The 19,558-nt window shown below is 47.4% G+C and overlaps 10 protein-coding genes across 10 annotated transcripts; 3 read left to right on the forward strand and 7 right to left on the reverse strand.

The window, feature by feature from the left end:
• Positions 1 to 374: 374 nt before the first annotated feature.
• TbgDal_XI1970 (hypothetical protein, conserved) lies at positions 375 to 2,087 on the reverse strand (the record flags this gene model as incomplete). The annotated part of the gene is made up of 1 exon (XM_011781042.1): positions 375 to 2,087. One exon carries the CDS (start codon positions 2,085 to 2,087, stop codon positions 375 to 377), a length of 1,713 nt encoding a protein of 570 aa, XP_011779344.1.
• A 2,128-nt stretch (positions 2,088 to 4,215) lies between these two features.
• TbgDal_XI1980 (hypothetical protein, conserved) lies at positions 4,216 to 5,415 on the reverse strand (the record flags this gene model as incomplete). The annotated part of the gene is made up of 1 exon (XM_011781043.1): positions 4,216 to 5,415. One exon carries the CDS (start codon positions 5,413 to 5,415, stop codon positions 4,216 to 4,218), a length of 1,200 nt encoding a protein of 399 aa, XP_011779345.1.
• Positions 5,416 to 6,043: 628 nt separating this feature from the next.
• On the reverse strand, positions 6,044 to 7,531 carry TbgDal_XI1990 (hypothetical protein, conserved; the record flags this gene model as incomplete). Its single annotated transcript, XM_011781044.1, has 1 exon — positions 6,044 to 7,531. One exon carries the CDS (start codon positions 7,529 to 7,531, stop codon positions 6,044 to 6,046), a length of 1,488 nt encoding a protein of 495 aa, XP_011779346.1.
• Positions 7,532 to 9,656: 2,125 nt separating this feature from the next.
• Positions 9,657 to 9,923, forward strand: TbgDal_XI2000 (hypothetical protein, unlikely; the record flags this gene model as incomplete). The annotated part of the gene is made up of 1 exon (XM_011781045.1): positions 9,657 to 9,923. One exon carries the CDS (start codon positions 9,657 to 9,659, stop codon positions 9,921 to 9,923), a length of 267 nt encoding a protein of 88 aa, XP_011779347.1.
• Positions 9,924 to 10,328: 405 nt separating this feature from the next.
• On the forward strand, positions 10,329 to 10,622 carry TbgDal_XI2010 (hypothetical protein, unlikely; the record flags this gene model as incomplete). Its single annotated transcript, XM_011781046.1, has 1 exon — positions 10,329 to 10,622. One exon carries the CDS (start codon positions 10,329 to 10,331, stop codon positions 10,620 to 10,622), a length of 294 nt encoding a protein of 97 aa, XP_011779348.1.
• Positions 10,623 to 10,824: 202 nt separating this feature from the next.
• Positions 10,825 to 11,805, reverse strand: TbgDal_XI2020 (hypothetical protein, conserved; the record flags this gene model as incomplete). The annotated part of the gene is made up of 1 exon (XM_011781047.1): positions 10,825 to 11,805. One exon carries the CDS (start codon positions 11,803 to 11,805, stop codon positions 10,825 to 10,827), a length of 981 nt encoding a protein of 326 aa, XP_011779349.1.
• A 599-nt stretch (positions 11,806 to 12,404) lies between these two features.
• TbgDal_XI2030 (T-complex protein 1, beta subunit, putative) lies at positions 12,405 to 13,994 on the reverse strand (the record flags this gene model as incomplete). Its single annotated transcript, XM_011781048.1, has 1 exon — positions 12,405 to 13,994. One exon carries the CDS (start codon positions 13,992 to 13,994, stop codon positions 12,405 to 12,407), a length of 1,590 nt encoding a protein of 529 aa, XP_011779350.1.
• Positions 13,995 to 14,531: 537 nt separating this feature from the next.
• Positions 14,532 to 15,500, reverse strand: TbgDal_XI2040 (cation transporter protein, putative; the record flags this gene model as incomplete). The annotated part of the gene is made up of 1 exon (XM_011781049.1): positions 14,532 to 15,500. One exon carries the CDS (start codon positions 15,498 to 15,500, stop codon positions 14,532 to 14,534), a length of 969 nt encoding a protein of 322 aa, XP_011779351.1.
• Positions 15,501 to 16,261: 761 nt separating this feature from the next.
• TbgDal_XI2050 (hypothetical protein, unlikely) lies at positions 16,262 to 16,600 on the forward strand (the record flags this gene model as incomplete). Its single annotated transcript, XM_011781050.1, has 1 exon — positions 16,262 to 16,600. The coding sequence occupies one exon, from the start codon at positions 16,262 to 16,264 to the stop codon at positions 16,598 to 16,600; it is 339 nt and encodes a 112-aa protein (XP_011779352.1).
• Positions 16,601 to 17,616: 1,016 nt separating this feature from the next.
• Positions 17,617 to 18,333, reverse strand: TbgDal_XI2060 (T. brucei spp.-specific protein; the record flags this gene model as incomplete). The annotated part of the gene is made up of 1 exon (XM_011781051.1): positions 17,617 to 18,333. One exon carries the CDS (start codon positions 18,331 to 18,333, stop codon positions 17,617 to 17,619), a length of 717 nt encoding a protein of 238 aa, XP_011779353.1.
• Between the last annotated feature and the right edge of the window lie 1,225 nt (positions 18,334 to 19,558).

The following is a 19,558-nucleotide window of genomic DNA, read 5'->3' on the forward strand; positions in this document are numbered from 1 at the left end:
CAAAAATACTAAAAAGAGTAAGAGGGATGAAAAGTAACTAAATGATTGTCAAACGATACACAACCCGTCCCATTAAGGCGCGTCACAACGAAAGCGAAAGGAACAAGAAGAGGGCCAATTTACATACTGTCACATGTATAAACGACACTGAGGGGAAAAGAAAAAAAGGTACAATTTTTGTAATGTTTCTCTTTTCACTCATTTCCCTCCATTCCCCACTCCTCATTGTCATCTATCCCACAATATTGTGTCCATTATAAATCTGATGTAAGGAGAATAAACGATTCAGTTTAGTGGAAAGACAAAACAGAAATAGATAAGTAAATGAAGAACTCAATTAATTGACGAAAAGGGAAGCGAGGCGCCCTGTGACTCTACGAAGCTTTCGCATCCCTAGTGAACATCGGTATCTCACCCCATACGCAGGCACCACGGAGCATAATATATATACCGAGGCCAAACACAATTGCACCAATGAAAAAACCTGCACCCAACACCATCGTTCCTGCCGTGATGTCCCCGCATGCTTCTAGAGACTCTACAATCTTGTCGATTACGAAGTTGCACTCAAGTAGCGGCCTGGCATACGACCACGCGATGGTTACGTTCTGCACTCTCTCAATCTGACTTGTTGCGCGAACCGCAAGCTCCTGTAATTGATCGTTTTCACAACGCGCGGCACACTCCGTAAGGTTACACGCCTTTCCGGCCTCTCCACATGGGCTTAAGGAACCTTTAACTTCCACCGTCAACACAAATGCGGACATCGCATCAAACGTCGTACACTGCGAGGCGTCTGTAAATCCTTCTTGACAGTTCAGCACAGTGACCGCGGGAAGATCCGGAAAATTCGGCCCCTCGGAAATTCCAGGCAGACCCGAGTGGTCACGCACAGGTGTTGGATGCGGTGGACCCCCCGCCCTATCGCTTGCAGGAGGAACATTTCCGTGTTTGTGGCTTGTGTTCTCCAAGGCCTTTTCATTTGGATATTCGCCACCGGGTGGCAGCAACCTGTTTCTCTCACCAGGGTGAGGATCAGCACGATCCACTACGCCGCCGGGGCCCCGAAGCTTACCTCTGTCACAGAACGGTAGAACTGCCTTGCAGACACCCTGAGACAGCTGCAACTCAGCGGCCATAATGCCCTTGTTCAACTGTTGGAAATTAAAAAACTCTTTACAAACAGGGACGCCATACCACTGAATCAGCCCTGGATCCCGCCCATGGTGTCGCTCCACTTCGCCGCAGGTAAGGGTGGCGAAGTACGCCAGAATCGTCAACAGAAGTCCGAGCACGGCGAAGGCAAGACCAAAAATCCAATAGACGAACGAGATACATATTGGAAACCCCGGAATGCAGCACTTGAACATGGCAAAAGGGAGAATAACAAGTACCATAACGAAACCAAGGCTTCCGACAACGTAGGACGCGATAGAGACCTTGTCAAAGTGTACAAAGACTGTTGCACGGACTGCGGACACGCCTTCCATTACCTTCTCCTGCATGCTGGAAAACTCGGAGAAGTCAATCGTAAAGTCACCTGGTTCCCTCCGCTCACCCGAGCTCCAGTCATATGTGTAATCCATTACACTTTCTGCTGTTTGATTAAAGTACGACAAGGGTCCAGAGACTGCGTCGTCGACGAACGTTGGAACAGCCTTCGTCACCGTCCGAGTCCCGTATACGATAAGAAAAAAAACCATAACACTCCAAAGTAGGGCATACACGATGTACAACCACAAACAGCAACGGGCCTGATTCCTGCTCTTCTTCGTTTCCGGTTTACAGCAGTTTGCACCACAACAGCCGCAACAGTTACAGCATATGGAGCAAATGAATACAAGAGGGAAGCTTACCAACAGTATTGCAAGAAGTACAGCACTTAGAAACGGCAAAACAAAGAGCTTCCACTGAGACCGCATGCGCTCTGCATTGAGTATACACGCCTGAACGTCATTACTGGTACTCGGGCCATCCCACACATTCTCGCATTGAAACGAACCCTCTCTAGTTGCGGATGCTGGCGTGGCGGCAAACAGTAACACCAACCCCGCTGCCAGAGCTGCTGACCTCAGGGCATTATACATGGTATAGAACGCTCAGTGCCAATATCGGTCTCCGCAGTTGAAAAAAGGGGGTGTGCTGGCAACCAAACCCGATAGAGGAATGAGAAACTAACGATTAGGTATATCGGCAGGTCGATAAACAACAAAGTGGGTGCTTACCGTCAGTGTTCTTGGGCCAAGCTACGAATGCAAAGAGAGGTTACGGCAACAAAGGGGAGAACAAGAGGAACGCCGTTGAAAACAGTGGAAAGGCAGACAAACATACCAGTGTGTAAACGAAGACCTGCAATAAAAGAATGATCAGCTGTGCTGCCCCAAGGAAAAGAGTAATATAACTCCGATTCGTGCCCCACAGTATTACAGAGTAATAGCTTGAGAGTAATTAGTTGCCCCGGTCGGGCCTCCGTCACTGTTTTGGTACAACAAACTGACCACAAAGAAGCATGTGAAGAACACCCAGCAAATCGGTTGCCACACCCCGTGGGCATAGCATCAGGCGATGACAGAGGCGAAGCATCGATATTAGTATTACAAACTTGCGGAAACGGCAACTGACACGAGGGTAGTAGCGTTAACTGCAGACGAACCTGTGTTTCAGCGCGAGCAGAAAAAGATAAAATTGGGTGCTATTTTAGTCCGGAAATGTGCCGCCGGTTACAAAAACGAAGTTAACGGTAACATAACAGCGGGGATGCGAGGAACTACCCACGCCTAAATCTCCGCGACCACAATCTAAGCGGCAAAGCAGAATTTAAGGAAGCCACGCCACATTCCTTCGTTTGAAAACATTACATGCAGTCGGGTATCATTGTGCCTGCAGCCAATGTTCAGAGTAAAGAAGACCCCATCCCCACAGTCCCACAGCGCACCACCGCTAAGTGGAGTAATCTAAAAGAACCAAAGGCATCTAGAACTTTTCGTCGAGCCCAAGTTCTGCTGACTCGATCTTTGAAGAAGCAAGGGAGTGTAGTACCTAAACTGTCAGCTTGTAAAAATAGGGAAGGACGTGAAACAGGAAAATAGGGGGAAAACGGCAGCTTTATTGTATATTGTCTCCGTTCCAACATTACTGGTGGGAGGGAAGTTAAAGTGGCGTGTCCATGCGGAGTGAGAGGCAAGGACAGAGACGGGTAAACATAGGAGAACAATTAAATAGAGGACTAGGGGCTGATAAGCAATTCTCATGTAATATATATAACAAAAGTCCTTGAGTACAAATTGAAAATGAATGAAAATGGGGGAAATGACGGAAAATTGTGATTCGCCTTCAGGAAAAAGGGGGTCCCGTACATGTCAAAGATTTTTGTGGTCGGTGCTCTTGGCCCCGTTTCTCTTCCCCCACCATCACTCATTCCCCTCCACACCTTTCCCTTTCCTCATCTTGGTAGGTATACAAATGAAATATTCGCATCTGTTTACTTGGTTCCTTACCTTCCCCTCCGATTCCTCAACACCTAAGATCACATTTTACCTCCGACATCCCTTTACAGTCAGAGCAGTGCAATTCATAGGGGCTGTGGAGGAAACGAAAATTCGAACAAACGTTGCTTAATAATACATCACAAACAGACACTGTAGGGGTAGTTTTTCTCCCTCTTGACCTCCACTTCTTCTTCCACGTGATCATTTTCGTGAGTACTTCCGGAGCCGTTATCGCATTACTTTCCTGCTATTACCTTATACAAGCGGCCACACAAAAAAAAACACTTTTTGACCCATCAAAACCCTTCCCTCTGAGTCACAACATCCACGGCACGACACCCCCCCCCCCATGCGCAACGAAGATTGAACCACATCAGGGGGGGGGGGGGGGGGGTAGATGAACCGACAAAAAGCAGGAAGGAGGGAAAATATAGTGTTGGCTTGGAAGGCAACGTACATCAAGGGTATTTCCTGCAGTCGGCTACACGAAATTTTTATAACCTTTTTCTACTTCTATCTGCAGCAACCACTCACAAAAAACCCTGCGCGGCTATTAACCATTAATAACGCAACGTCACCCCTCTTCATTTTTGTATTTGGTGTCAGCACCTCAAAAAAAAAAGTCACGATGGCATCTACACTTTCTCTCCCTTCCGGACAACCAGCGCCCAACCGAGAAAAAAAAAGTATACTAAGTGAGATGGATTGCAGATACCCTTTCCCCTCCCTACTGGCTTAGCTTTGAGCGGCCGTTGCGGGCGCTCATCTGGCGGAGTGCCTCTACTTCCTTCTCAATCTGCTTAATCTCCTGCTCTGTGGCCTCCTGCTCCACCTCCAGTTCCTTCCTCTGTGCGTTGGTATACTTCTTGTGCTCCTTTCCGATCCGCTTCATCTCCTTCCGCACGTTCGCTGTCGTCCGGATGAGACCAGCAGCCCGTCTGTCCAGGTCGGAGATGTCCGAATCGAGTAACTCCAAATGCGCGGAGCCATCAAAGTGGAGGCGTGAGAGAGAAATGATCTCTTTGCGCAACTGCTCGACAAGGTCTGCATCGACACGCTCCTCTTCCAGGCTCTCATCCCCCCCAACTGCATCACCTATCATCTCAATACGTCGTTCCAGTCTGGCGATCTGCGCTGCTCGGTGGCAAACAGACAAATCATTGACACGAACAGCCTCACGTTCCTTGTCAAGCTTGTAGAGTGCCACCGTACGGTCCGTCTCGGCGCTCTTGATGAGGGCCAACTCATCAACAGGTTTCTCCTTCTCCAGCAAGGCCTCCTTCCGACGCAGGAGGCGCCGCATCGCCGCCACCTCATCACGGATACTCTTCAATTCTGCCTGCTTCTCAGAAAGCTGGTTAAGTGCATTAGCGCGATCACTCTCTATGTTATCGGTTGTCGACAATTCGCTTACCATACTCGAGAGATAGTTGTTCTGCTTCTTGAGGGTCTCCTGAATAACTTCGCGGTCCTGTAGTGCGTTCACGATATCGAGCCTCAGTTTGTTCTTCAGGGCAACCGCATCCGTCATCTCCCTTATGGTTGCCATAGTCTCGCCGCCAGTTAGCCCAATGATCCTTTTGAACTCGTTGTTCTCCTCTTCCGCTTGGGTCGTACGCACAGTGGCATCTTGAAGGGCGGCCTCGAGGTGACTCCGTTCGCGTAGGAGGCGCTCGCGCTCCTTCACCAACAAGTGAAGTTCCCCCGCTTTGTTATTCACTTCACCGACAGCCTCGATAGGGATGAAAATCGTGCGTCCCTTAAAATTCTTCGACAAAATCTTTCCCTGCTCGGATGAAAGAGTTAAAGACGAAAGCTCCTCGTTCTGATAGCGCCTGGCCCTCTCGAGGATTGCAACTTCAGAGCGCAACCTCCGGCATTCCTCTTCCACACTGACAAACGCTCTTGCTAACTCTGCTGTTTCCATCTCCTTTTGTTAACCTTAGCCTTATTGTTACTTTCCCTAAGCACTTTAATTACAGTTTCTTTCCCTTTATAATCTTGTCCCTTCGCAGTTTTTTTTCTTTTTTGTTCCTCTTCTGTTAGACTCCGTGAACCGTTTGTGTTGTTGTGTAAAATTGTACGTATAATATTTTATTCCCTATTTTTCCACCAAGCATTTGTCAAGAAAGAAAAATATAAACATACGTGTGTGCAACTTTTCATTGTGTCCGAGTTCAATTTTCTTCGGATAGCAACCAGGAAAATGGGAATGGCCGTGGATATCGCCTTAAAACGTGCTAATTACTACCTTCTCCATTTGAACCATAGCTGAAGCGCGCAGTGGCGCATGCAATGTTCGAATGCAGTGAAAAAACACCTGTAACGCTCCTGCAGACACAATGGTGAGAAGAATACTGCCAAACAACAAAAAGGAGCTTTTCCCTCAACTTATCAACAGCCATGCCAAGACACACATGGCTGTACACCCTTACGCCCATAAGGGCAAAGCAACTCGATCGCATCAAAGGAAAACAAGCGAGGGAAGTCAAAAATGGTAACTAATTCAATACGGGGTTTACGCAGACACACATGTACTCACTAACTAGCCCGTGCTAGCCTGATTTAGGTGGATCCTCACACGATGGCGGAGGTTGCTTATGTGTCGCTCTCTCTCCCGATTCCTCAGGCTTGACCACCCCAGTGACATGCTGCCTAAAAACCTCCCTGGCTGCGCTCACTCCCCGCTTAAGGGATTCCCGCGCGTCGTCGTCATCGTGCAACTTGTGGATATCAACACAGACCCGTTCGGTACCCTCCCCCTTGTCAGAAAATCTCTTGGGTGGGGGTTTGGGGCCGTGGCCCGCTGTATGGGGAAACCTATAAATATCGTTCTCGAGTACGCCGTCCTCATGCACCTCAACACGACTATCGTCGTTCAGTCCCTTGTTGTCACGAAGAACCGATGTGAATTGCTCATAATGACCTCGCGGATCTGTAAAACCTTTAGCGCCTTGCGCTCGAGAAAGAGAGAAGTTAAACTCTGCGGCCTCGCGCATTTGCTTTCGCGTTTGCTCTTCGTTGGCCGAAAGCCGTTCGTTGTACACAGGAACACCATGAATAGTGTCCACGGCACGCTTTATCCGTCGCGTCCGATCGAGCCACCATTGGAATTTAACCTGATTGACCCCATCTTTCCCGATGTCTGCTGCGTATATGTGACGATATACCTGCTTCCTCGTACCATAGGGTTTCGGTTTGAGACATAGCTCTTCTGGCCTCTCAACGAGTTCCTCGTCAGTGAACACTGCTTCACCAGCCTCCAACTGCTGCACACGACGCTCTTCCAGCAAGTCCTCCATCTCGTTGACAGTTGCTGCACGCTCCTTTCGCTTTCTCTCACGCAGGCTGGCACCCAACTCATCCAACGTCTTTACCCCTCGTGTCCTGTTGGTGAGATACTGCTCCTCTTTCATAATCTCCTCCTCGCTATAGCCAATCTTGCGTAAAATTTCCGTTTCACGCGCCTTTTCAATCTGCTGTTTTCTTGCAGCGAGATGCGTGTTCGCATCATCAATGGACTTATGAAGTTTACCCTTGTAGTTACGATATTGTGTGCGTGGCAACTCCACGGTGTCAAGCACGTCCTGTAGCGTGCTCTTTTCCAGCTTCGTGAACTCCACGAGTGCGTCAACGCCTTTGCTCCGCTGCTCTGGGGCCAGTACCCACTTGAGATCCTCATCGTCAATACGACCACGCACAAGAGCATATGGTTCAAACTTATCACGCTCCCACGAGAGGGGAAGATTACCTGTGATGATGACCTGATCAGTCCGCTGATTGTCCACCATCTCCATGTACGTGTTGAGGTACCACCGGGGAGCGGTGTGGTCAGTGAGCTCCGTGCTGCTGGCGTCCTTTGACGTCTCAACGTACATCAGAGGTTCAGTGTTGACATAATCAAGGCGTTTGTTGATACCCTTCGCCGTAAATTCCGGTTTCTGAAACTGTCGCTCAACCGGTGTGGAGTCGACACGAGGAAGCTGCTTAGCCACATACCTTACCGGGGCCTCGCGAGCGGGTTTACTCCGCGCAGCGCCCATTCAGCTCTTCCCCGACAGCGATACACGGCTGCGCGAACCTACATAAAGCCACACCACAAATTTGATGATCGGGGGGGGGGGAAGTGCGAGATATGCTCAAAACGAAAAACAGTTTTACAATATGTTAATGTTTAAGTTCTTGCTAATGTCAACGATCGAAACGGCATCCACTCCACCGCGAACCCTAGGAGAGGCGGCAACTAACGGATTTTGGCCGCCCAATGTACCAAAGCTATTGCCGAAAAGATGAACCACACTTCCACATCTGGCAAATCGCCAAGAATGTTTTGGCGCCCTGAAGTTCATTTCTCGCTCTTCACCACAACCGACCAAGCCGCCTCACCCCATTACCCTCAGCAGCTCGCCCGGTAACGCACAGAAAGATTAGTAATAATCGCATGCGGACATCACTCACACCAGTCAACTATGAGATTCAGAGTACCTGCAAACGCCCACTTCCCCACAGAGATACGTCCCAGATTCATGTGCATACGCGCTAACACACAAAAACCAAGGCACATCAACAGTCAGCGCTTCCTACTTTTCCGAACGCAATAAAAGAACCGAAAATAATTCGAATGCTCCATGGTGCGACAACGAAAGGAAATAACATCTAAATAAAAAACAGAAAACAGTGACAACGCACCGATGCCGCAACAAATGCAAAGACACAAAACACGCTCCCTTCATAGTGCAATAATTAGTTCATACAACACAGGACGCCCAAAAATAAGAGCTACGTGCGCTCATTCATCGTATCTGCAAGCGACAATAAGTAGCAAATAAATTTTCCTAAACTACAGATCCCAATCTTAAATAATTATATCGAAAAGACACAATTAAACACTACTCCAAATTCGACCAGCACGAAGAGTCTATCGCAAATGAACTACCGCGATGATACAATCCACGAGACAGCTATCCACCGCAGTGAAGTCACCAGTCCACTCAAAAACGTTACACAGTAACAAAAAACACCGCGCTACTGATACCTTGCCCCGGCACAAAGAAAGTGAAAGATGTCAGGCATCGAAGCATAACCTCATAACACAACACATATTACTATCCCTTGACAAGAAAAAAAAGAAGAAAATGGGTATTACACAAAACTAGATCAGAAACAGAAAGAACCTACAGTAATACTATTGGACCACAACCATACACGGGCAGTTAAAATAGCCACACATCAGGACGATATGCTCTCTGCAACGCTACGACACCAACACCGCATGGCGGTACATAAGACGCAACCCACAAACGAAACATATCCAATACAAACGGTAGAAGGGAACTAAACAAGTAAGATAGGAAAAATCTAACTCCGTCCTTGACGGGCGCGCAAGTACCTTCTGAAACGTGTGACAGCTCTCTCCCACACTCAGGTAAACCTCATAGCGTGTCTAATAATAGCGGGCAGCAGCGGATGCGCTCACGCCTTCTTAGCGGCGGCCTTCTTGCCGGCAACCTTCTTGGGGGCAACCTTTTTGGCGACAACCTTCTTGCCGGCAACCTTCTTGGCTAAAGGTTTCGTGGCGGCAACCTTCTTGGCAACAGCCTTTTTGGGAGCAGCCTTCTTAGCGACAGCCTTTTTGGGGGCTGCCTTCTTAGCGACAGCCTTCTTTGGAGCAGCCTTCTTAGCGACAGCCTTTTTGGGGGCTGCCTTCTTAGCCACAGCTTTTTTGGGAGCAGCAGATGCCTTCGCCATACTTCCGAGTGTTGATAAGATTGCGACTTCTTCCACAGAGAGAAAGAGAAAAATGAAAGCAAAATAAAATGAATGTGAAAGAACATGAGAATACAATGAGTTTGGAGGAAATAAGCGAAAAGGAAAAAGACATACAGTAATACTATTGGAACACAACCATACACAGGCAGTTAAAATAGCCACACATCAGGATGATATGCTCTTTGTAACGCTACGACACCAACACCGCATGGCGGTACATAAGACGCAACCCTCAAACGAAACATATCCAATAAAATCAGTGAAAAAGAAATAAAAAAGTAAGATAAGAAAAATCTAACTCCGTCCTGGAGGGACGCACGAGGACGTCCTGAAACGTGTGACAGCTCTCTCCCACACTCAGGTAAACCTCATAGCGTGTCTAATAGCGGGCAGCAGCGGATGCGCTCACGCCTTCTTAGCGGCGGCCTTCTTGCCGGCAACCTTCTTGGGGGCAACCTTCTTGGGGGCAGCCTTTTTGGGAGCAGCCTTCTTAGCGACAGCCTTTTTGGGAGCAGCCTTCTTAGCGACAGCCTTTTTGGGGGCTGCCTTCTTAGCGACAGCCTTCTTTGGAGCAGCCTTCTTAGCGACAGCCTTTTTGGGGGCTGCCTTCTTAGCCACAGCTTTCTTGGGAGCAGCAGATGCCTTCGCCATACTTCCGAGTGTTGATAAGATTGCGACTTCTTCCACAGAGAGAAAGAGAAAAATGAAAGCAAAATAAAATGAATGTGAAAGAACATGAGAATACAATGAGTTTGGAGGAAATAAGCGAAAAGGAAAAAGACATACAGTAATACTATTGGAACACAACCATACACAGGCAGTTAAAATAGCCACACATCAGGATGATATGCTCTTTGTAACGCTACGACACCAACACCGCATGGCGGTACATAAGACGCAACCCACAAACGAAACATATCCAATACAAACGGTAGAAGGGAACTAAACAAGTAAGATAGGAAAAATCTAACTCCGTCCTGGAGGGACGCACGAGGACGTCCTGAAACGTGTGACAGCTCTCTCCCACACTCAGGTAACCCTCATAGCGTGTCTAATAGCGGGCAGCAGCGGATGCGCTCACGCCTTCTTAGCGGCGGCCTTCTTGCCGGCAACCTTCTTGGGGGCAACCTTTTTGGCGACAACCTTCTTGGGGGCAACCTTTTTGGCGACAACCTTCTTGGCGACAGCCTTTTTGGCGACAACCTTCTTGGCGACAGCCTTTTTGGGAGCAGCTTCTTAGCGACAGCCTTCTTTGGAGCGGCCTTTTTGGCTGCAACCTTTTTGGCCACGGCTTTCTTGGGGACAGCAGTTGTCTTCGCCATATTTTATTTTCCTTTCTACTTTCCTATGAAATGTTTTGGTTGAGAAAATAGTTTGAATTAATTTAATTAGGGTAATGGAGTGTTGTTTATACACATATATCTCCTTCTCTATTTTTTTTTCCTTCATTACAGCATTTGGGTTTTAAAATTTTTTTTGGTAGTGATCTTCGGGGACAATCAGGTGAGGTGCCTAAATTTGTGGTCGACGGAAAGTTACCAAAAGTGTCCTCTGACTGTTGCTTTGTTTAGTTCTCGTTATCGTATGTCTCGATTATGTCGTGAGACGGCCAAATACGAGCCATACCATCTTCTGCGCCGGAGGTAAATGATTTACCGTCTGGTGCCCAGCGTATATGAAAAATAGGACCATGGTGACCCCTGTGGGACTCCAACTCAGTCCCGTCAACAGTGAACTCTTTTGCCTTTAGCTTTGATCCCGCAGCCACGTTTTGCCCGTTGGGAGAAAGCGATGCGCATTCGATATCGTCACTCGTTGTAAAGGAGCTCTTGATTTCTAGCGACGTAGTGTCTATGAAAGATATGCTCTTCTCATGGGCCGCCACAATGCTGTTGGAATGGGTGTACTCGAGGAAATTGAGGCCGGGAATCTCTTTCCTTAAGTATGGCAACGAAGTATCCCGAAGATCCCACTTCATAATAGTATTTTCGCATGCTGTAACCATTGTTGTGTGATCAATGAAGTACGTCGCCTTCACTTGATTAACCTTCTCGGTGCTGTCGAAACAAACAGGATTGGCATCGTAGGCTTGAGCGTCAAAAATGCGGACCAAGCCATCAACGCACCCCGTTGCGATTTTGTTGCCACACCAATCGCAGGACTTAATATACTTTGGATGGCTCCATGTATGTAGCTTATCCCCGGTCACGGCATTCCACACCATCGAGGAATAATCACCGCTTCCGGTAACCAATCTTGTGGCGTCCTCATTGAATACCGAACAGTACACGGCACCCTTGTGCCCTTCGAATGTCCCAACCCAATCTCCAGTTTCTCCGTTACGCAACATAGGCTTAGCGTCGTGACATGACGTCACAAGCCAGAAGGTCCCGTCGATGATGTTGCTATAGTTAATATGACATATTGGCCTCGTGTGCCCAGAGCAGATTTTCACCTTGGTTATATCGGCATTGGTGGCTGAAGGTGCCAACGAGTCTTTTTTCTGTGTTGCTGGTGTTTTTTCGGATCCCGAATGTCTGTTGTTCATTTTCCTTCCTATTCCAGGATACTTACGAGCACTGTTTTTTTTTTTTCCTGTTGCAAGTGATAGACAACTACACTGTCCCCTCTGGGTAATAGTATCTTGTGTGAGAATAAGCCTTTAGTGAGACAGAAATTGTTTTCCCCTTTACTCGGAGGTAAGAAAGGAAGAAACTGACGACACCCTACAAAAACACGCAGTGCTGTTGTAGCCGTTGTTGAAAAGACGTGAGAAACAAATATTTTCACTAAACGTGTAAAGAAAAAACCTTTTAACAACAAAAAATCGACTCCGCTGGTTCTGTTTCCCTCTCTTATATTGGCTTCCCTCACACTTAAGTTTCAATATCTCTCCTACCATTAAGCTTCCCCCATCTATAATTATGTGTTAAAGTTACGTTCTCAAAATGACGGGACGGAAATGTACAGCTCCACTTTTCACGGTAAAACGCGATGGGTTTGTGAGTCCTCCCGCGGTCTCCAACACACATTTCGCATTCGCATACCTTTGACCCCCCGTCTTCTACCTATGAATGCTTCGCCGACAAATGCTAGTAACGATTAATAAATAAAATCTTTTTCATTTGGCAACACTGCTCATTTGCTTCATTGAGTCCGTTTGCGTGGCACAGCCCGAAGGATGTCATCAACGCGAAGTATCATTTCAGCAGCCTCAGCAGCGTAGCCCAAGACAGAACTTTTAACCTTGAACGACTCAGTGATCCCAAGGGCCTTGACATCAGCAACATCGCCCTTTACAACATCGATCCCAAATGTATTACGACCTTGATAGTGCTCCGCCTGCAAGCGAGTGATCAGATCATTACTGTCGAGCCCCGCATTATCGGCGATGATGGATGGGATCATCCGGAGTGCGTTAGCAAAGGCAATCATCGCGAGCTGCTTCTTTCCTGGTGTTGTTTTGGCCCTTTCCTCAACAGCGCGCGCCATGACAAATTCAGAGCACCCAGCGCCCAGCACCGTCCTCGTTTCACCGATGGTTTGTGAAATAACACAGAGTGCATCGTGGATGGAACGCTCAGCTTCATCTAAAATGTGCTGCGACATTCCGCGAACCACAATCGTACATGCTTCGCCCTTGGGGAGACCAGAGAACCGTATAACGGTGCTCTCACCGATCATAATTTCGTCAATCCTCTTTGCAAAGCCATACTTGACATTCTGAGACTCGTCAAACTGTGAAAGCACGTCGGCACCCAGTGCCTTGGCAAGTCGTTCAATCCCCTCAAAATCAGCGTGTTCAATTGCCATAATTCCGTGCTGGGCAAAGATTTCTTCGGGATAATTGTAGATAAGTTGGCGGTTAATGAAGCAGTTGATATTGTGCTTTATTATCTTCATACACTTGTTTTTCATCTTTTCCTTCTCTGAAGCTTCAACTTCCGCCAACTGCGACACACTTTCCACTCGAACTTTGGCTCCAAAAATCTTGATTTTGTCGGTGTCCATAGGAGTGTTCGCTACCAGAATCTTAGCGTCCTCTAGGAAACGCGGTTGGCCGACACCAATTTTTTTATCGAGTAAGAAACCAGGTTCGAGGTAGCTGTCACGGAGGGTTCCCCCCAATTTTTTCATTATATTAATCATTTCAAGGTTACCACTTCCCTTTAAACGAAGAACAGCGTCTACACAAAGCTTGGCGAAGTGCTCCTTTTCCACAGTAATAATTTTAGAACTCAGAGTCGTTTTGGCAATCCTGATCAAGTCGTCATAGAACAACTTCTCGTCACTACCGTGGTCTTCAGCGGAGGCAACCAGTGCCTCACGTGCAACTTGCGTAGCTAGGCGGTATCCTTCGATGATCGTTTGAGGGTGAATCGATTGGTCTAGCAGTTTCTCAGCGTTTCGAAGAAGCTCACCGGCGAGAACGGTCACACTCGTGGTTCCATCACCAACTTCGTCATCCTGGGTCTTACTCATGTCAATGAGAATTTTTCCTGCTGGGTTATCCATGAAGAGGGACTTGAGTATAGTAGCACCGTCATTGGTCACACGTACTCCCTGAGACCGATCCATGCCTTGAAGAATCTTGTCCATTCCCTTTGGTCCAAGGGTCGTTTTCACAATATCGGCAACCGATACGGCACCCATAATATTCATGAGGCGGGCACGCTCACCCTTCTCCTCTGAAGCTCCGTCACGGAGCACCTGCTGAGCTTGGTTAGCGAAAAGCATTATTGTTTTCTCTTGTATCAACTATTCTACATATAGTGGATCGAAGCATGAATGTTTAGTGTGACTTCAAATGCACAAGGATGTGTCCCCCGTTTTCCAATACGGTGGCGAAGACCCTTCCACGAAAAAAGGAGATGATTTACATAACCACTTAGTCCAATATGCTACAAGCACCGCACCCAGTGGCATGTTCCCCTGTCAACCAGCATAGTTGCAACAATCGTTTCGGACCGCCACTAGCATTGCGGTCCTTCAACTTCATTTTCACAGAGAGAATAAAAGACAAAGAATGGTCACCACTTGACAAAATAATCTCTCGTTTGCAGAGTGGCAAATACACTCAAAACGCAACCCCTCGGTAAATAGTTTTAGCCAGATGATGTTGACACTTAAATATGTCGAGACACTCATTCGTGTTCTATTTCACACAGTTGTTCATGAGCAAATACAACCGACTGTAGGACCAAAATGATCCACCTCAACTAGATTTATTAGCTTCTATCAATCTAACTGTCCCGGTAGATTTTGCAGAGCCAATTATTCTACATGAACAATAATTCCGGTATTCCGTACCCCAGTTGCGGAGGTAATGAAGCTTCTTATGGATCCCTTAACGAGGCCGCGCACGGAGCTCTGATCAACCGAATCGTGCTTCAGAAGTTTAACTGCACAAAGTGAAGAGTCCCTGGGTGAAGTTGAATGTGTCCACGCACAAAGACAGAGAACTCTTTTGACACCAACAACACTGCATATCTCGGAAATTAGGGTCCGGAAAAACGACAGCTCTCCATAAGGCTGATTTGACAACAGCAAAACTTTACCTGTTTCCTCTAAGAGGGGAAACGCCGATGCAGCTATGAAAAACGAACACAGAATGCTACAAATTGGGTCAGAAATCCTCGCCCCCGTCAGTGTAATTATGATACTTGATGTCATCACGCTTATGCTCCCTAGAAGATCAGCCAGTATGTGCAAGTAAACCCCTCTAATATTGTGATCAACCGAGCCCGAGCAACCACCGTGAGCATGTGAGTGACCGTGCATACCATGAAAAAAAATGATTCCTAGAATATTTACAATTAACCCGATAAGTGAAACTTGTATCAAATATCCAGCTTCAATTTCCGGCGGTTTAATTATCCGTTCGATTGATTCCAGGGTAACATACCATGCAATAAATAGTAGAAGAACAGCGTTTACAAAGCCTCCCAAAACTTCATATCTCGCATACCCAAACGGATACCTCCTTTCATCAGATGGAAAGGATGCAACAACGGCAGCGCACAAGCCGATGGCAATAGAAGCGGAGTCGAGCATCATGTGAAAGGCATCAGAGATAAGCCCCAGCGAATTAACCGCAATTCCATATACTAATTCAAGCACCATCACCCCAGTCGTCAGCAACAGAAACATCGCTAAATTCCTCTCCCGTCGGCTGGAAAATAATTGACTGATAGCATTTGCAACAGAAATATCGTTCCCCTTGTAGGGAAACCCGGGAAGCATTAGTCACTTATTTGAACACACATAACGATAACAATACAACCATAAGCATTCGTAAAAAAAAACAAAAAATGTATAATGTAAGTGTGAAAACTGCGAAACAGACACAGCTCAGTGACAGAAACAATAGCAAATACAAATTTGAGGCGGGGAGAGTATCAACCTGTTCCTTGGACATGGCAAAACGGCCTCACATTACGAGACCAACTCCTTCCCTAAAATAAGAAAAGGAGGTAAATTTGTACAAAGGAGATCGCCTATTTATTTTACATCTGGCGGACGTTTCAGACTACCCATCAAAACTACAAGCAAAAATCATATCCCTTCCTCAAAAAGGGGGGGATTAACCGCCCACCAACCACCCTCCAGAGGTAAGGGGCAAGAGAATACCAAAAATAAAAGACATTAGGTAACTACGCGTAACACCAGATGGGTCAATAGCAATATCCCACAGCATTCATTCTTACCAGGATAAATGCACATACGCAGTCGCCTTCCTGTGTACAATTAAGGTAATTCAACAAAGAAAAAATGTTGAACCACAAAGACTGCCTTCGTCCATCAAGGTTTCTTCTGTTACCGCGGAAAAACGGTTTGAACAACTCCATCCCGATTCTCTAATACTTATGCATGCCTAGTAGAGGAGTCCTTCTCCTTCAAGTCCATTAAGACAAACCGTACGTCCACAGAAGACCAGATATTGGAAACTGCAAAGGAGTAATTAGTGAACAGAGAAAACGGTCGTATATTCCTCAATTGTCAGTATGATCTCCAAAACAAATCACCGAAAACACCAGACAACCGTCAACAATGAGAAAAACAGGGGGAAAATACACTGCGTAGTGGAGCCTCCCATTGCATTGGCCAGTTCTTCGTTCACATCTATATTTCAAATGGTCCAACGCCAATTATACCTCATACCTAAACTAATGATGTACCCAATAATAAAGATGCGTATTCATATTAAAGCTGGTTGTTGTTTTCATACGTTAAGCACGATAAAAGAAATATTAATAACAATAAAAATAATAGATTCCATCAACAAATCAACTCACCTCTCACAACCAAAAAAAAAAGTAGTAAGGAACGTAAGACGAAGCTAATTGGTCGCTGTGAAAAAAACTCGGAGCAGTATTTTTAAAAAGGGGGGCAAGGACAACGGAGGCAGTTGAGCACCAAGTATTCAGAGCTTTATCTCCCACTAGCATCGACGCCGTTTCCACCTGTTGCGCCTACGTGCAATATCCCCCTACCTGATGGGTGGCAGCAAATCCTACAGTGAATATGTTGAATTGACCGGGTGTAAAAACACTCAATATAGCAATTCGTAACCCGACAACTTGGTTAAGGAGAAAAGTTTCTTTGAGGTACTTTTGGTTCAATGTCAAAACAAAAGCGAGGGGCAAAATAAAGATTAGATTGCACAGGAATTTAATTAACTTTTGCAAATAGAAAATACAACAGCTTCAAGTATTTTGAGTCCCTCTGATTGTCGATCTCTGAATATTTAAGGTAGTGGTCCATGCAACTGCACGATACTATTTAGCACTCAATTAAACGATTGCTTTTTTTAAGTTTCTAACAATAGTATTATTTCAAGGATGATCCAGAGACGGAAACTTCTCTTGAAGCGGGTGTAATAATACTTAAAAGAGAGAAAAGGCACACTTTCACAGTAATAAAGTACGTTACATGTCGAAGGAGCTAGAAAAGAGCGATGAGCAAACATCAAGATAGGCAGCCCAGTACCCTGGCTCAACAACGTTTAAACAAAAAACAACAAAACCTGGTGATTCACAAAACATAATAACAATATATATGTCTAAATTTTGCGTTTTTACGGGAAAATAATGGCATCAGAGGTGACGTTGATGAAGTGTCACCCAAACAAGAACGCCGCCAGTGAATGCAGTACCTGCAAGGATTCGCAAGTGGCTCCAGGCGCCACAAAGCTAGCAGGTGAGAGAGACAGAAAATAAAACATCAATCCCCTGCGACCGCAACGGAGCGGCACAGCACCAAAAGGCCCAACATCGTCAGGGTGGAAGAGACACTAAGCATCAGCACCCTTGTCGGAAGAATGAAACTACATTACCGGGCCAACCATCAGCGGCCCGCTTTAAAGCGCAGCGCACCAACGAGCTTCTGGGAGAGAGAAACACCGCGGGCTATATGGGTGACGGCACCAAAGTGTCACGACAAGCGGGGGGCGTCGACTTTCCAGATGGGCAGCGACAGCATCGACCCGAGCCGGACAACACCATTCGCGAGGTGGTGCGGAACATGGGAAGCCCTCCCCATCTCCACCGAGGAGCCTTGCCCTGGAGGAGACACTCAGACAAGGTAAGACACACCTCTCCCCAGAAAGCCTTCTCTTAATATATTTAAATACCATGTAGCCGACACGTCCGACCCGAGAGGCAATTCGGGCCGTCCTCTCACATCCGCAACGGTGCGAGGGCACGTGAGGGGCTAACAGCCCTACACACATTGGGAAGAGTGGCGGCCTCTCTCGTGCTTGCACCGGGTGTTCACCATGCCATGACACCAGTCTCCTTTTCCCAACACACCTCAACATGGGAAGAGGAGGGCCGGAGACTCTGAGCGACGCGTACTGACGTCCAGTTCCTAGAATGGCCAACAACTTACGCAATCCCGTTCGGCGTACCCACATCCAATGTCGTCCACGCCAAATGGTATCAACCAAAGGGTCGGCGAGGTATCGAACTGGGCCCCATCCGCGAGCCCAGCAACCACAACACTTTGAAAGCGCTTGATACCACCGCTGGCGCCGCAGAAGTGAGGACAGCTCTATTGACATAATGAAGATCATCATTCTCACGGGAAAAAATCAGGTTGGCCGCGCGTATCAGCAAAGAGACAATCCGAAAGTTTTCTAAGGAAGGTGGGAAACGCGAATGGCAACACATACCCAGTCGTGCGTGGTGCCGGATAGGGTGGAAAAAAAAAAGAACACCCCCCCCCCCCTCCCCCCGGGAGTCGAGAGGTCGCCCCTGACGAGAGACGAGAAACATTTCTTATGCCCGGCTGGCACCACCGAAGGACCCAGGGGGGAAAGAAGGATGGTCGCCCCGGCGGTGCCAGCACAGGGTAGCCACTCGGGACAACAAAACAAACCTCGGTAAACAGAACAATAGTGTATCGAAACTGGTCGTGGCAGAAGAGCGTTTTCAACGCTGCGACAACTGCTCGCAACCCACTAAGCGGCGTCAACCCCCAGCGCTCGTTACTCTCGGGCTTCCGCGGGCCGAGGGGCGACAAGGACGAGCTGCGGCCGGAAGGTAACAAACAATGCCAACGAAACAGCGCGACGCATGGAAGATGAAAGTACTGGAGGTCAAGGGTTGCTTACTCGGGGCGTTTTATGGGCCCAACGGAAAGGCTACAATATGGGCGCTGCTTGGTGAATCGGAGGTTTGTCAGGGCAGCACGTACTCGAGTAGCTGAAATATACGAACTGCAGCGAGAAGTAATATGTATTTAACCCGTTCAATTGAACCCTGTAATGCAGAAAAACACTGCGCTACTGAAAGCAGAGCTCCATCACAACGTTACCGGTGGAAACAAACTGGATATCGACATTTCACCATTTTCAAAGTTATCGGAACGGATGGTCGCCAGTAGGTTCTGTGGTACCGTGGACCAACCGTCATGGGCGTAACAAGCTGAGTTAACACGAACGCCTCGAACAGTAGGCAGCATAGCGCAACTTTTTCGGACCTGAGTTTCTCTAGAAATATCACCAGGCGCCGCTGCTGTATTCACGCACCGTCCCCGAGCACTTGTATCAGTGAATCAAAGCCGCGCCATCCACGCATCGGAAAGACTCCCCGTGGACTCATAGTCACTCGATGGATTAGCAATTCTCCAAGCAGAGTGGTGTGAGCCAGAGTGTGCACACTTCCGGAGGCTACCGCTAATACTGGGACCACCGCAGGGACCAACGTTGGGCCTCATTCTGTTCAACCCTTGGAACAGTGGTAAATGTCTCGTCCCAGGGTTCAGCACCATGAGGGGACTCTGTTCCACTACATGACTTA

The sequence above is a fragment of the Trypanosoma brucei genome, chromosome 11 (assembly GCF_000210295.1).
Source record: "Trypanosoma brucei gambiense DAL972 chromosome 11, complete sequence".
In the NCBI taxonomy this organism is placed as follows: Eukaryota; Euglenozoa; class Kinetoplastea; order Trypanosomatida; family Trypanosomatidae; genus Trypanosoma; species Trypanosoma brucei.